The 16,612-nt window shown below is 45.7% G+C and overlaps 1 protein-coding gene across 1 annotated transcript in view; it reads left to right on the top strand.

The window, feature by feature from the left end:
- Positions 1 to 15,953, top strand: part of LOC124622341 (myrosinase 1-like) — a 137,417-nt gene extending 121,464 nt beyond the window's left edge. The window contains exon 11 of the mRNA XM_047148019.1: positions 15,361 to 15,953. Within this exon, the coding sequence (XP_047003975.1) occupies positions 15,361 to 15,589 (229 nt within the window). The 3' untranslated portion in view covers positions 15,590 to 15,953. The remainder of the gene's footprint in view (positions 1 to 15,360) is intronic.
- Positions 15,954 to 16,612: the final 659 nt, after the last annotated feature.

Genomic DNA, 16,612 nt, shown 5'->3' with positions numbered 1-16,612 from the left:
ATAACCGAATGGTGGTTCCTGTATCCTTGATTACCGACTCTTGACGCTGCTGGATAGTCGTATGAAAATTTTCACCATCTTACTGGCTCAGAGTTTCAGTAGTACTATGTTGTTGTTGTTGTTGTTGTTGTGGTCTTCAGTCCTGACACTGGATTGATGCAGCACTCCATGCTACTCTATCCTGTGCATGCTCCTTCATCTCCCAGTACCTACTGCAACCTACATCCTTCTGAATCTGCGTAGTGTATTCATCTCTTGGTCCCTCTACGATTTTTACCCTCCACGCTGCCCTCCAGTACTAAATTGGTGATCCCTTGATGCCTCAGAACATGTCCTATCAACCGATCCCTTCTTCTAGTCAAGTTGTGCCACAAACTCCTCTCCTCCCCAATTCTGTTCAATACCTCCTCATTAGTTATGTGATTTACCCATCTAATCTTCAGCATTCTTTTGTAGCACCACATCTGAAAAGCTTCTATTCTCTTCTTGTCTAAACTATTTATCGTCCATGTTTCACTTCCATAGATGGCTACACTCCACACAAATACTTTCAGAAACGACTTCCTGACACTTAAATCAATACTCGATGTTAACAAATTTTTCTTCTTCAGAAACTCTTTCCTTTCCATTGTCAGTCTACATTTTATATCCTCTCTACTTCGACCATGATCAGTTATTTTGCTCCCCAAATTGCAAAACTCATTTACTACTTTAAGTGTCTCATTTCCTAATCTAATTCCCTCAGCATCACCCGATTTAATTTGACTACATTCCATTATCCTCGTTTTGCTATTGTTGATGTTCATCTTATATCCTCCTTTCAAGACACTGTCCATTCCGTTCAACAGCTCTTCCAAGTCCTTTGCTGTCTCTGACAGAATTACAATGTCATCGGCGAACCTCAAAGTTTTTATTTCTTCTCCATGGATCTTAATACCTAGTCCGAACTTTTCTTTTGTTTCTTTTATTGCTTGCTCAGTATACAGATTGAATAACATCGGGGATAGGCTACAACCCTGTCTCTCTCCCTTCCCAACCACTGCTTCCCTTTCGTACCCCTCGACTCTTGTAACTGCCATCTGCTTTCTGTGCAAATTGTAAATAGCCTTTCGCTCCCTGTATTTTACCCCTGCCACATTCAGAATTTGAAAGAGAGTATTCCGGTCAACATTGTCAAAAGCTTTCTCTAAGTCTACAAATGATAGATATGTAGGATTGCCTTTCCTTAATCTTTTTTCTAAGATAAGTCGTAGGGTCAGTACTGCCTCACGTGTTCCAATACTTCTACGGAATCCAAACTGATCTTCCCCTAGGTCGGCTTCTACCAGTTTATCCATTCGTCTGTAAAGAATTCGCATTAGTATTTTGCAGCTGTGACTTATTAAACTGATAGTTCGGTAATTTTCGCATCTGTCAACACCTGCTTTCTTTGGGATTGGAATTATTATATTCTTCTTGAAGTCCGAGGGTATTTCGTCTGTCTCATACATCTTGCTCACTAGATGGTAGAGTTTTGTCAGGACTGGCTCTCCCAAGGATGTCAGTAGTTCTAATAGTAGTACTATACAGTATGTAATTCGCTGGATCAGGCATCGTTCGTGAGTCCCCATAACGTTCGCGCAACTCTGTGCCGAAGCAGAGACTTGATAACACAGGCGAATGTTTGGTGCACACCACGTGCAGTGGCATCCATCGATTTTAGTCAAGCATTTTACTGAGTTGACCACTCATCATTGTATGCAGTTCTCCGGAGCACACGATATCCAGATCCCTTTACGGAAGTGCTGATGCGCCTGCAACACGATGCGTCGACGACAGCGCTCGTTGATGGTCTTTTAATGTCAACCGTCCAGATTCACCGCTCAGTGCACCAAGGCTGCCAGTTATCAATGATATTATACGCGTTGACCTTAGAACCCTTGTTGTGCGGCCTGCGCCGTAGACTGAGTGGGATAATGCTCGATACCGCCACCTTCCGATGCAACGCTTACGTAGACTACTTGTGTGACGCTGGTACTCCGTAGTGGTGATGATATGAGATTCGCCATGGATTGGATCGGGACATTCGCCGCAGTCTCGGGTAACCGAGTTAACGTCGAAAAGTCAGTAGCCAAGCAAATCGGGACGGCATTACCATTTGAGAGTGTCACCCCCTTGCGCCTCAGCGACCAGATGAAATGGTTGAGTTTTAGACTTCAAAAACTATATACGCCGTACGACAACCCACAATTATAGGTACCTCGTGCACCAGCTTAGAGCAGGGATATCAAATCACCACCTGCTGATCTTGAACATGCTTCAGGGGACACAGTATGTCAATGGCCAATGTCTACCTAGCGTCGCGCATTCCACACATCGCACAGCCACTTCCAATTACGAATCCAATGGACCGCAGCATTATGGCTACTCTCGGCTATTTCGTCAGCAGTGGAATGTTGTTTAAAGTTCGATACGAATCGCTCACCCTCCTCAAGGACAGGGGACGACTAGGGTTAGTAAACCCTTACGATAGAGCGGTGGCCTAGTTCTCCAGTTCACATTTACGGTAATGGCATCGCTGGCCCACCAGCCTCATGACCTTGCTGTTGGAAGCTTGAGCGCCAGCCTCCCTCGAGCCCATGGTGTCGTTGCAAAACATCCCGGCCTCTTTCTTCCACCTTGGACATTTTTATTTGTAACTCAGTTACACGTGCTAGGCTTCCACCCTTGGCGAACGAGATCTATTGCACCCTGAAACGAAGACGACAACCGAATCTGGTGGAAACGAGATATCCCAGCACGCATTGGAGTGTCGTGTGGCGGACAAACCACACTGACATACTCGACTCTGACGTCCAATCCACTTAATATCTGAGAGTCAATAGGAAAGAGATAACACAAGAACGTCTAAATAAAATCCATGTGGTGGAATCCCCCGAGTGTGTGCAGTGTAACGTGATTGACATAGACGAACACCGCCTTAGCTGTGGAAACCGCCGCGGTCTGGTACTTCATCAAACAAAGGTTGGCTTTTCTACTATGGGTAACACCGATACACGTCACAGCTCAAGCAGTTGTTCTTCCGGACGAAACTTACTATCCGAGGATACACTATCCGAGGTCAGAACCAACACCATCACGAGCATCCGAGACCGTACAGTCCATCACTTATTCAGTGACGGCCGAATGAATGTACCTGATATCGGGAACTACATGCAGGATTGGCTTGTGCGCTAGTTACGAACCCCAAATATAGACTGTATTTTTCGAACTAGCTCTTGAGTGCACTACACAATGCGCCGCGCAGCTGCATCGTCTATGATGAGAAACGGTGAACATGGTGCAATGTAGATGACTTTAAAACGAGCAACTCTGATCCAACGAAAGAAATGAGAAGACACGCTAGGATGATCAGGCAATCTGAAGTAATGGCCAAACGAAGATTAACCTTTTTCGAACACCTCTACCGAATGGATGGAAATAAACTAACAAAACAAATACTCCAATATTTCTGGAAGAAGAAATCGACTATAGCATGGGTTACAGAAGTATGGAAAGATCCAGAAAGAAACAACATCAAAGAATCAGAAATAGCTGAAAGAAACAGTTTTAAAAATGAAATACTAAACTTGGAAGGCTTTCAAAGCAGAAGAAATAAAAAAAAATCGGGAACATGAACAGAGGAAAGGAAGAAACTTCATGGGGAGAAAATGTGGGAATACTGGAAAAATAGGAAACAACAACAAAGGAAGGAGAGGGACTGAAGTTGTTAACGTGGTCCTGGATGGTCAATACGACTGTGAAAAAAGAGAAAAAATAAACAATAAAAAAATAAAAATAAAACTCCGTTCTTTTTATTCCGAAATCCTGCCTCCTCATCCAGTCCCAGACGATTCTGCTTCTGGATAGCGTTTAGCTTCCTATTTTCTTCGCAAACTCCCCTCCCCCCACAAACAAGTATTCAGAACATCTGCCTAAAAAAAAAAGAAAGAAAGCAGGAGACCCGGGTTCGAATCCCAGTCCAGCCCAAATTTTCAACTTTTTTTCCATTGATTTAAATAAGTGACCACTGTTAGCTAATGTCATTAATTCCTTAGTGTCTTTAATCATTTCCTTTAAGCGTTTCAGTTTTGAAGTTCTGTTCCTGTGTATGCCTGAATACATCTTGAAACACGGAGGTCAACTTAAAAGCATCAAACTACCGATATAACTCTAACAGCTAGGTGCCATAAATGAGGCAAAAGCACAAAAAGCAGCAGCAAAAGATAATATAAAATAATTTACATAGTCCCTAAATTTCAATAAGGAATGAAGCCAAACGATGACTTACGCTGTCAGATAATTAAATGTTGATGTCTCTTTTATCTAAACAATGAAAGTTCAGTATCCGAAATTTTCAGACTAGTATGACCAAGGAACAAATGCTCTTAGATGACTATATTTGCTGCTGTACAGTCGTGAGCCAATATATTAGAGACGGCTGCCTGGTGTTAGAGAGGCCCTTGTCACGGGAAATGGAATAGTTCCATTGGAACTTACTATTCTATCACGTACATACCACGAGCAACTTGTCACATTAACAAAAAAAAAAAAAAAAAAAAAAAGGCTGCTCATTGTTGCGTGTCTGGAACAATTGAGGAAATCTCCACAGACACTAGGGCAATTGTATAATGTTTCTGATTACTTGAACTCATTCCTACTGTATACATCTTGAACGCCAGTGAAAACAATAAGTGCTTGTTGGGAACTTTTCCGGCGTTTCTCTGTGAGCTGTGGGTGGTGGTTAAGCAGTCATGGATGAGGATGGCTCCCCACGCACCACACACGTCGTGTGGTGCCCATGTATTTCTGGTATCATCGTGACAAAAGGCAGTGCGGGAATACTACACACTACTTGAGAGATATTTCCCCATCAATTTATTTTGAGGGTATACGTCCTGACACTGCTGCACTAAGCTATGATTTGATGCTATGATGATAAAACAAATTAATAGTAAAACAATTAAGTGAGCTGATAAGGTATGGAATAACGAGATTCTCCGCTAAAATAGGTGAGGGAAAGGATATGTGGAAAAGATGGACAAGAAGAAGGGATAGGACGATAGGACACTATTAAGAAATCAGAGAATAATTTCCAAAGTACTAGTGGGAGTCTTAGACGGTATTGTAGAGGAAGTCAGAGATTGGAATACATCCAACAAGTAATTGAGGACGTTGGGTGTAATTGCTTCTTTGAGGTGAAGAGGTTTGTACAGTATGAAGTCGTGGCGGACAGCATCAAACCAGTAAGAAGACTCATCACCACCATCACTTTCTTCATTATCGAAATCAACACCATTTTATTCATCTATCATCACCATTTCGTACAATTTGCTGCCAATGGAATGGCCTGACTGGAAGTCAAGTCTCTCCATTTTCGCCAATATTGCCATCACTACTCTGCCACTACACTGGCCTAGTCTTCTACATGTCTTGTTCCACTTTTTTTTAGTCACTTATCATTTAGAATTTGCTTAGGTTTCTTGCTCTCCATCTTCATCTAGTGCATCTCCTTAGGCAACCTCGTGTCAACAGTTATATATTCATGTGTCCATACCGTAATCATCTTTGCTTAATCTTGTTCGGTAGGGGTTCCTAATGCTACAAAATAGGAGAAACAAAAATGGAAAATATTATGTAGCTAGAACGGTCTTTTCTCTTCTTTTGCATTTTCATTACACCCATTCAGTATCATTTCACTGGCTCGCCCCTTACTTTCCTCACTGTCCTTCATGGCCCAGAACTAGCATATCACGTTCTTATTTTTCTGGGGGATTTCTTTACTCAATATCGTTTCTCTCACATGTCTCACACAGCTATCAGCTAGCCTTATACGTTCTGTTCTCTGTCATTTCTTCCGTTTTCCTGTATTACACTCCACAATTCCTAGAAACTTCCTCATTCCCAACGGGACGTTAAACCCTAATCTTACTTCTTCCTTCCCTGAAACTTCTCACCGTACTCGACTCGTCACCATCTGGTGTCAGGCTTATGCAGTTCTCATTTCCCTCTGTACTGCAGTCATAACTCTCTACAGGCACTGTGTACTCAGCTTTTCCGCTCCTCTAATCATTTTTACACCCAATTCATACAACCCCAGGACTTCTTCAGTTCCTCCTCCACTTTTATCCGTTTCCAGTCCATACGCTGTCTCCTCTGTAGCTCTATTTTCCTTCGCTTCTCCATTTGAATTAAGTAAATGATCCACAGCTCTTTGAAGTGTTCCTCCCTAGTTCTCATTCTTACAAACCGCTTTTTACATTCTCCTATTTTTCACCTGTCAAAAGAAGAAACAAAACCGCTGGGTGTGTTCAAGAAGTGGTAACTGGAGACGTTACAATGAGAAGCTTTGGTGGACTTATGAAGTTGAAAAAAACTGTTTAGTATGAATCCCGATTCACTAAAGAATCGAACTCCAGTATATAAAAGTAACTTCAATCACCTGAGTACAAATGGGTTAATATCTTAAATATTTTAAGTTAATGAAGCAAGCGAGATAAAGTTTGTTAAAGGTCTCAAATTGTGCTTAAAGTTTGTTGGAACTATCAAAGTGCTCTCATTATAAAACAGTGGATCTATTTAGTCTGCGTAATTTGCGCTCCATTTCAAGCACAAACAAATTTTTCAAGCAGTCAATGTTTATGACGTCATATCTCTTGAATTACCTGTCGTGCAGTGATATAATTCTGCAGGTACATCCTCTGATACATGCAGGTAATGTATGCAAAATTTGTCGTGAATAGGTTTTCAAGTAATGAAAATAAATTAAAACATCACCTCCTAGTCTGATGTTTAAAGCGTGCTGCCGCACGTAGTGGCCACGCGGTTGGAGGCGCCATGTCACGAACTGCGCGGCCACTCCCGTTGGAGATTCCAGTCCTCCCTCGGGCATGGGAGTGTGTGTTGTTCTTAGCATAAGTTAGTTTAACTAGTGTGTAAGTCTAGGGACCGATGACCTCAGAAGTTTGTTCCCTTAGGAATTAACATATTTTACTGCGTGCTGTCCCCCCTGCAGGTTCGGGAGTTAGAATGGGCCCGTGGTATTCCCGCCTGTCGTAAGGAGCGACTAAAAGGAGTCTCAAACGTTTCGGCCTTAATGTGGTGGTCCCCTAAGGGGTTTGACCACTATATTTCAAAATTTTCCGTTAGTGCGTACCATTTGGGGAAGGACGCTTTATGTGGTGCATCTTAAATCCATCTTGCCTAAAGATCTGTCACACCCGATACTGTCATGGAATTGGACTTACACCGAGCTTCCGACAAAATCAGCTGCAGTGCGTTCCGGGTAGTATACATTCACTCCATTGTGCACTTCCATCTTCGCACTCGTGATATACATGGATATTCAACACCCGACATCCAGCACGGTAGCCAGTCCGTTGTGGTGGGGTCGTCATGTACCCTCTGGGTCGTAGCCCCCCGACTACACAGGGATCACACTGCTGGTGCCTGAGCTGCTACCTCCCCACGTATGCCGAGGAGTAGATGTCTATCCCTCTAGGGCATCAGGGCTCCAGGCAAAGGTCATCCTTTCAGGTGGTCTTTGCTGTGGCTGGGTGGCGCCCGTGGCGAGAGCCCCTGGTCAGAGTCGGTGGCATAAGGGCAGATGACCCGCAATGAAGCGTGGTACATCATCTCTCGCTGGTGGGCCTCCACCAGCAGTCTCTAAGCTATTGAGGTCTAACCTCAATGGCAAGAAATATGATCCAAGATCATTACCCTCCCAGGCCACTCCATGGCTAAAGACGGTGGTGTAGATTATTCGCCCCGGTACCTTGTCTGTACGCGAGTTGATGGTGAATCATTTATGTCGACGAACCCTCAGTTTTTTATGGAGCATTTAGAGGACAAGTTCGGGGAGGTGGACAGCTTGTCCAAAATGCGATCTGGGTCAGTTCTAATGAAAACAGCATCCTCTGCCCAGTCACAGAGGTTGCTCACTTGTGATAAGTTAGGGGATGTTTCAGTTACCATCACGCCCCATGAGAGTTTAAACATTGTCCAGTGCATTATATTCCACAGGATCTTCTTCTGCAGTCAGACGATGAGCTACGCGCCAACCTAGAATTTCGAGGTGTTTACTCCGTCCGGCTCATCCATCAGGGTCTTAGGGATAATCAGAAAGCCACTGGTGCCTTCATCTTGGCCTTTGGGGTGATGTCTTACCCGAAAAGGTCAAGGTGATGATTTACCGCTGTGATGCGGTGTTTTAAATGCTGGAAGTTTGGGCATATGTCACCCCGATGTACTTCGGCATCACGTGTCAGGACTGTGGACGTCCTTCGCATCCCAATACTCCATGTGCCCCGCCTCCCGTCTGTGTTAACTCCAGAGAACACTATTCCCCCTGCTCTCCGGACTGTCAGGTATTCCAGAAAGAACGGAAGATCATGGAATATAAGACCCTGGACCGCCTGACCTAACTGAGGCTAAGTGGAAATATGAGAGGCTACATCCTGTGCCAATGACGTCAACCTACGCCGCTGCTTTAACAATGGTTCTCCCATCTCCTGTGTCATCACATACGGTTGGCTCTATGATCCCTCAGAATCCAGCGTCCCTCTTGATTGTGGGGGACATTTCACTCCCTGTTGCTCCTGCTCCATCTACAGGAGCAACACCCCCCCCCCCCCCCCCCCAACTATCAAGACATCAGTTCCCACTTCCCAGCTGGAGAAGTGTATGACTTCTTCGGCTCCTCTCGCCAGGAAGGGGTCTCTTGGGGACCTCCCCTCGAAAGTTCCGACCAGTGGAAAAGCGGACACCCACAAGTGGCTGAAACAACCACCAGTCGCTGGTCGTAGGGCCTCACAGTCGTCGTCCGTCCCTGAGACTGACCCAGTGAAGCCCTCCCAACCAGAACAACCGAAGACACAGAGCGAGAAGCAGAAAAAGAAAAAGGTTCCCAAGAATCCCGACATTGTGGTGGCACCCGCCCCACACTTCCTACAAGCTCAGCGTCTGAGGATGAGGTCGAGATTCTGGCGCCTGCTGAAGATCTGGATCTCGCCGGACTCTCTGATGCAATGGATGCCACTCGTGCTGGTACTGAATTGGTGGCAGCAAGTGACCCAGTGGCGTAATCTGCCTTCCCAGTCCCTTCACGCCTTTCTCAGCCATGGACAATATCATCGTCCAGTGGAACTGCAGCGGTTTCTTCCACCATCTTCCTGAGCTCCAACAACTTCTCAGACTTCACCCTTTCCTCGGCATTGCTCTTCAAGAAACTTGGTTTCCAGCAATGCGAACCCCTGCTCCCCATGACTATTGGGTTATTGTAGGAACCGGGTGGCTTATGAAAGGGTATCTGGTGACGTCTGCATCTACGTCCTTCACTCCCTTCACAGAGAGTCTGTCTCTCTAAAGACACCTTTAGAGGCTGTCGCTGTTTGGGTGTGGACGCCACAAGCTGCTACTGTCTGCAGTATTTATCTTCCACCAGATGGTGATGTCCCGCAGCACGTCCTGGCTGCACTGATAACCCAATTTCCGCCACCTTTCCTGTTACTGGGCGACTTCAACGCCCATAACCCTTTGTGGGGTGGGTCAGTGGCAACAGGTCGAGGCGCCACCGTTGAGAATTTATTGACACAGTTCGACCTTTCCATTTTAAATGATGGTGCCTTCACATAGCCGGCCGGAGTGGCTGAACGGTTGTAGCCGCTGGAACCGCGATACCACTATGGTCGCATGTTCGAATCCTGCTTCAGGGATGGATGTGTGTGATAGGTTAGTTAGATTTAAGTAGTTCTAAGTTCTAGAGGACTGATGAGCACAGCAATTGAATCCCATAGCGTTCATAGCCATTTGAACCATTTTTTTTTTTACCTCCACACATTTCAGTTGACCCATAGCACCTATTCAGCTGTGGATCTTTCAATCTGCAGCCCTAGCCTTTTACTGTCTGTCCAGTGGAGTGTGCATGACGACCTGTGTGGTAGTGACCACTTCCCGATCTTTCTGTCACTGCCACAGCGTCACTATTCTGGGCGCCCTAGCACATGGGCTATGAATAAGGCTGACTAGGACTTGTTCTCCTCCACTGCCGCTATTGAGCCTCTTTCTAATGAAGCCATTGATGTGGTGGTTCACTCAGTCACCACCGGCATCGTTACTGCCCCAGAATCTGCCATTCCCCGTTCTTCTGCGTCCCCTCGGCGCAGGACTGTGCGTTGGTGGTCGCCTGTGAACGCCGAGGCGATTAAAGATCGCAGGCGGGCGCTCCACCGTCACAAGCGGTATCCCTCATTAGAAAACCTCACCGCCTTTAAAGAGCCCCTTGCGTGGGCCCACCACATCATTCGCCAACACAAGCAGGAGTGCTGGGAACGGTATGTCTCCACCATTGGCCTCCATATTTCTCCATCGCAGGTTTGGCCAAGATTAGGCGCCTCTATGGCTATTGGACCCCTGTCTGCGTCCCTGCGCTGTCACTGAATGGAGCAGTTTGTACTGACTTCGACATAATTGCAAACCTCTTAGCAGACCATTTTTCTCTCAGTTTCACTTCTGTGAATTACCCACTGGCGTTCCGCTCCATTAAAGAGCGGTTGGAACATTGGAGCCTTTCATTTCACACCTGCCATCCTGAATCCTACAATGTTCCATTCAGTGAGTGGAAATTCCACAGTGCCCTAGCCGCTTGCCCTGATACAGGCCAGATCGCATCTACTGTCAGATGCTGAAACACCTCTCAGTCGACTGCCAGCGACGCCTCCTCGACCTTTACAACCGTATCTGGGTCGAGGGTGAGTTTCTGTCGCAATGGTGGGAAAGCATTGTTATCCCCATTTTGAAACCTGGCAAGAACCATTTGGAAGTGGACAGCTACCGTCCCATTAGCCTCACCAACGTTCTTAGCAAGTTGCTCGAATGCATGGTGAGCCAGCGGTTGAGCTCGTTACTCGAGTCTTGGGGCCTTCTGGCTCCGTCTCAGGTTGGTTTCCATAAAAGCCGCTCTGCCGCCGACAATCTGGTGAGCCTGGAGTCAGCCATCTGTACCGCCTTTGCCCCCCATCAGCACCTCATTGCTGTCTTTTTTGACGTGTGGAAGGCGTACGATACGACATGGCGCCATCACATCCTCTCTACACTTCAAGGTTGGGGTCTTGGGGGTCCACTGCCCATTTTCATAGAAACTTTTCCGTCGCATCGTACCTTCCGCGTGCAAGCCGCGGCCTCCCATAGTTCCCCCTGAGTTCAAGAGAATGGGGTACCACAGGGATCTGTCTTAAGTGTCTGCCTGTTTTTAATTGCGATTATCAGGCTCGCTGCTGCGGTGGGAACGTCTGTCTCAGCTTGCTTGTATGCTGACGACTTCTGCCTCTACTATAGCTGCATTGGCATTGCAGCTGCTGAACGTCAGCTGCAGGGTGCTATCCGCAAGGTGCAGTCTTGGGCTGTAGTGCATGGCTTCCAGTTTTCGGCTGCCGAGACCTGCGTCATGCATTTCTGTTAGTGACGCACGGTTCACCCTGAGCCGTGGCTTTATCTTGATGGCGAACCTCTTGCTGTGGTGGAGACACATCGGTTTCTGGGTTTGGTTTTTGATGCCTGGTTGACTTGGCTCCCACATGTTCAGCAGCTTAAACAGATGTGTTGGTGGCATCTTAATGCTCTGCGATGCTTGAGCCACACCAGTTGGTGCGCCGACCGATCTACCCTCTTACGGCTCTACCAGGCGTTAATCCAGTCCTGTCTGGATTATGGGAGCCTGGCTTACGTTTCAGCATCCCCTTCTGCATTGCAGGTACTGGACCCAATCCTTCACAGCGGGATCCGACTTGCCACTGGTGCTTTCCGGACCAGCCCTGTGAACAGCATACTTGTGGAGGCAGGTGTCCCTCCACTGCAGTTACGGCGCCAACGCTTACTGACCACTTATGCTACACATGTTTGTAGCTTGCCCGGGCATCCTAATTATCGTCTCCTGTTCCCTCAGTCGGGCGTCCATCTGCCAGAACGTCGGCCCCGGTCGGGTTGTACGATTGCAGTCCGCATCAGAGAGCTTCTCTCCAGGCTTGGGGTTTTCCTCTTCCACCTCCTTTCTGGGCCCCCCCTGCGTACACACCCATGGTGTGTGCCCCGCCCTTGCTTTCGGCTTGAATTGGCACAGGGCCTGAAGGACTCACTCCCTCCAAAGGCCTTCCACCGCCTCTTTCTTTCCATCCTTGCCATATATCAGGGCTCTGGCGTTGTTTACACTGATGGTTCGATGGTTGCTGGTTGTGGCGTTTATGCTCTCACTCTAGGGGACCATTATGAACAACGCTCATTGCTGGCTGGCTGTAGCATTTGCCCTGCTGAGCTGATCGCCATCATTCATGCCCAGATTATATCTGCTCCTGCTCAGGTGAGTCCTTCGTTATCTGTAGCGACTCCCTGAGCAGTTTACGATCTATCGACCAGTGTTTCCCTCGTTCCCTCGCTCTCGTCTGGTGATTGCTGTCCAGGAGTCCCTCCATACTCTTGCCCTTTGCGGTCGCTATGTGGTCTTTGTGTGGACCCCTGGTCATGTCGGCATCCCGGGCAATGAAGATTTTGACCACCTGGCCAAACAGGCCACTGGACATTGGCCTCCCAGAGACTGATTTGCGAACAGTCTTACGCCACAAAGTTTTAGCTCTTTGGGACACTGAATGGCGCCATCTGACCACACCCAATGAACTCCGTGCTATCAAGGAGACGAAGACTGTGTGGCGGTCATACATGCGAGCCACTCGCAGGGACTCAGTTGTCCCTTGGTCGGCTTGCATTGGCCCCACCGGGCTGACGCACAGATATTTACTGCGCCGTGAGGCGCCGTCTCTATGTCGCTGCGGGACGTCTTTGACGGTGGTCCACATTTTGTTGGCCTGTCCCCTTTTAGCTGTGCTCAGGCAGACATTTGCTCTGCCTGATATGCTCCCTGCCCTTTTAGCAGATGATACTGCCATGGCAGGCTTAGTTTTGCGATTTATCCGGGCAGGGGGTTTTTATCACTTAATCTGAGTGTTTGTCTCCTTTTGTGTTGAGTCTGGCCTTTGGCCTACGATTTGAGACTGAGTTTTTAGTGTGTTTCTCTGTGGTTGGCTGTTCCTTTTTTGTCTCTATGATCGGCCAAACACTGTCACACTCTGTGTGATTTTAATTCCTCTCGTCTCTGTCTAAGTCTTCCTTGTCCTGTGTCGTTTGCCGTCTTTTCCATTGTTCGTTTTTATTCTGTATGGGTGTTTGAAATTTTGGAAAAAGGGACCGTCGCAGTCTGGCCCCTTCAGTCCCACAAACTAACCAACCAACCCATGTGCTGTTTTAAGCAGAAACTAGTTTTCCACGTATCTAAACATCTATGAGGTAACATATGCTAAACTGTGTAGTACACTGACATAATTTTGCAGGTACATTCAGTGGTATATATGGATTCTGCCTGCATATTGTGTTGCGAAAGGAGTCCCAAAGAAATTATAAGTTGAAACATCATGTCTGAGGCTGACGTTTTACTGTATAAGGAACGAAAAACATGTAATAAGCGATAAACGTTTTTGCTTTCATCGTTTTGTGGGCTGTGTTAGTGAAGGAGGTTTCGTGAAGTTTCGAGCAGTTAAAGTTAGTGCAGCTACAACACCCACTCCATTCACCGCCTCCGCCTACCATCCTGTTATGTGGGTCGGAGGATAGTCAAAAACTCACCGAAACCGGTTACCGTCAAAATAAATGATTTTGCAGACGAGACAGTTTGCGTTTATTTTTAAAGCACTTTTATACCGGCCCTGTTCTCCACGAGAAACGTTCTGAAAACTGCGTTATGTGTGATGTTTGTTGGAAGACGCTGAGTGTTCTCTTCCTCAAATAGTGGATGAATAAATTACGGCTATTCGCGTGTTGCGAGTAATGCTGTCTCAAGAGAAACGCACAGTTTATAACTGTAATACCTGCCTTATTGTGTGAAGCTTTTAACTTAAGATTATACCTATTAACGAGCAGATTATGACAGCATTTTAAATTTGTAAGTTCGCTCAATAATTATGCGAAATATTGAAAATCAAATTTTTCTCCTGGAAGCCGTATGTAGGCAACTTGCAACTGTTACTGGATTCCGGTATAGTCGATTACTAATATTGACCATGGTTTCGAAAAGGACATCATAAACAATAGAAAATGTAAAATGGTGAAGAGGGAGACGCAGAGTGGTTGTAGAATAAAAGTGAATGGGTGGAAAAATGGGTCGAGATAATACATCTGGAGAGTAAAGGAAATAAGAAAATACTGGATGGGATGACCAGAAACAGGAGAGGAGGAATGGTAGAGTCAAGAGAAGAATGATGACACAAGAAAATGGCAGTGCACGGGGCGATCACTGGGACTAACGTAACAGAAAACAGAGCCTGTCTGGAATGACCTGGGTAAGTGCGTTGACACCTATAACCTTATGAAGACCCTTGCGGATTTGGAAACAGTTTTGAAAGAATAGTGACTGGTTTGGAGGTCATAGACAATTGTTTTATGTTCTGTACTGGAGCTTCTTTTCCACATCGACACGTGCAGTGACAGAGTGACACTCATTCTCTACATTTAAAACATACTGTCACTCGAACAAAGTCGTTTCTCTGGAATTGTGGTCCAAACTTGCTCTTTATCTCATCGTATCTGACACACATGTTGTGGGTTTCAATTTTATTTTCAATTTGTTGAAACCAGTATTACGCGTGTTCAACTGTGTTTCTTATCTGAGACAGAATCTACCAGAGACGATAACTACTCCAAGTTGGTAAAAATTACTACTATTATAATTAACACACAAAGGAATTACGCTTTAGCTGCCAGTGGGCATTGATTTACATCATGGGGCAAGTTCAAAATTTATCCCAGACTTGGATTCCTGCTTACAAGGCAGATGTGCTGACCACCACGCCATCCAGACACAGTGGGCACTACAACTACACGAATTACCACAACACGCCTTCGACACGTCCGAAAGAATAGACACAACATGTTCATTACATAATTAGAGAATTTACTGGGCCGGCCGAGGTGGCCGAGCGGTTCTAGGCCCTACAGTCTGGAACCGCGCGACCACTACGGTCGCAGGTTCGAATCCTGCCTCGGGCATGAATGTGTGTGATGCCCTTAGGTTAGTTAGGTTTAAGTAGTTCTAAGTTCAAGGGGACTGATGACCTCGTCAGTTAAGTCCCATAGTGCTCAGAGCCCACAGTTTACTGGCTATAGTTGACACTTCATAACGACTGTGGCTACGGAATTAATCCTAAACTCCTTTTGGTGCCCAATCGTATCGTTATCATAAGTATATTTACTAACTTTGCAATCGCTGAATAATTCGACTGTGTATCTTCTGTCTGCCTGCAGGGAGAAATTTGGCATCTACCACGTGGACTTCGAAAGTCCCAACAGGACACGCACTGCCAAAGGGTCTGTGGAGATGTTCCAGAACATTACGGCTACGCGCGAGATCCCAGAGAGCTACTTCAACTCTACTACATCCAACGAAACGTCTGCTGCGATGGGGCTCGGAGTGCACCTCTGGGTAGCAGCGTTGATTGCTGTTGTCCAACTGATGTTTGGGGTCTTCATCTAAACGAAAATTCCGAGAACCACCTCTCCGCGTGACAGAGTGTAACTACAATCAGTGGAACAGAATGCGATTTAAACTATTTTGTGTTATCATTACCCATCGGGCAACATATTCTTACTCATCGTGTAACTTAACTACCTGTCTGCTTCTCTCTACCTGAGTGATTCTTCCTAAAACTGTATACCAGACCTTCTCAAAAATGATTACCAAACAATCTAATACCTAACTCAAATTCGTGTAATGTGCACAACTTACGATTTGCTCAACATTGTATGCAAATTAAAGCTAACTGTTTCTATAAAAACGCAGTGCTACTCTAAATGGAAACTGAATTCTGAAATAAATGTGTAGCTGAACTTACAAAGAAGTTCCTGGCCTTTAAGTGTACTCGTATTTTCACTTACCTTGTGTCTTGACGAACATTTTTTGCAGATTTCTCGAAAGCAGCGCTCAGCCTACAGCAGCAAAGTAAAATTAAAAAACCAAGACTGAAAAACAGAGAGGGCAATGTGCGTGTGTACATAATGAACTGAATAAAGAGTAGGAATTTTAATTGACAAGAAATGACTTCCGACAAAATTCAAATCAGTCTCGATATTCTAAAGTAATGCTTTAAAAATCAACTGAATGTTCACGATAGTATTTACGTAACAGGAAATAATTTTGAGCAAGGGGTATCTAATCTTCCTATTAGAGCAACCCACGTACTGTAACAGTCCTACTAACTGAGCTTCGGTACTACAATCTCAAGAACCCAAAACGATGCTACGAGTTCGGGCGCTTACCTCACTCTCCCAGCATTACATAAAAACTCGCTATTAATCTCCTTAGTTTCTGTCTCCATAATTACATCAAAAATATTCATACTCAAATCCATCTGTCTGATTTCTCACTTATAAAGAAAATTTCCTGACCATCCTTCAAATTACGTCTGCTACTCAACACGGCTCAACTTAAAAAGCGTTTAACTTTGCTAGCACTCTCAGGCACAGACAGTGTAACAACACAAAGATATTTGAGCAGTAG

Source organism: Schistocerca americana, chromosome 7, assembly GCF_021461395.2.
Source record: "Schistocerca americana isolate TAMUIC-IGC-003095 chromosome 7, iqSchAmer2.1, whole genome shotgun sequence".
In the NCBI taxonomy this organism is placed as follows: Eukaryota; Metazoa; Arthropoda; class Insecta; order Orthoptera; family Acrididae; genus Schistocerca; species Schistocerca americana.
The sequence above is the reverse complement of the archived record's forward strand: the minus strand, read 5'-3'. Positions and strand labels throughout refer to the sequence as shown.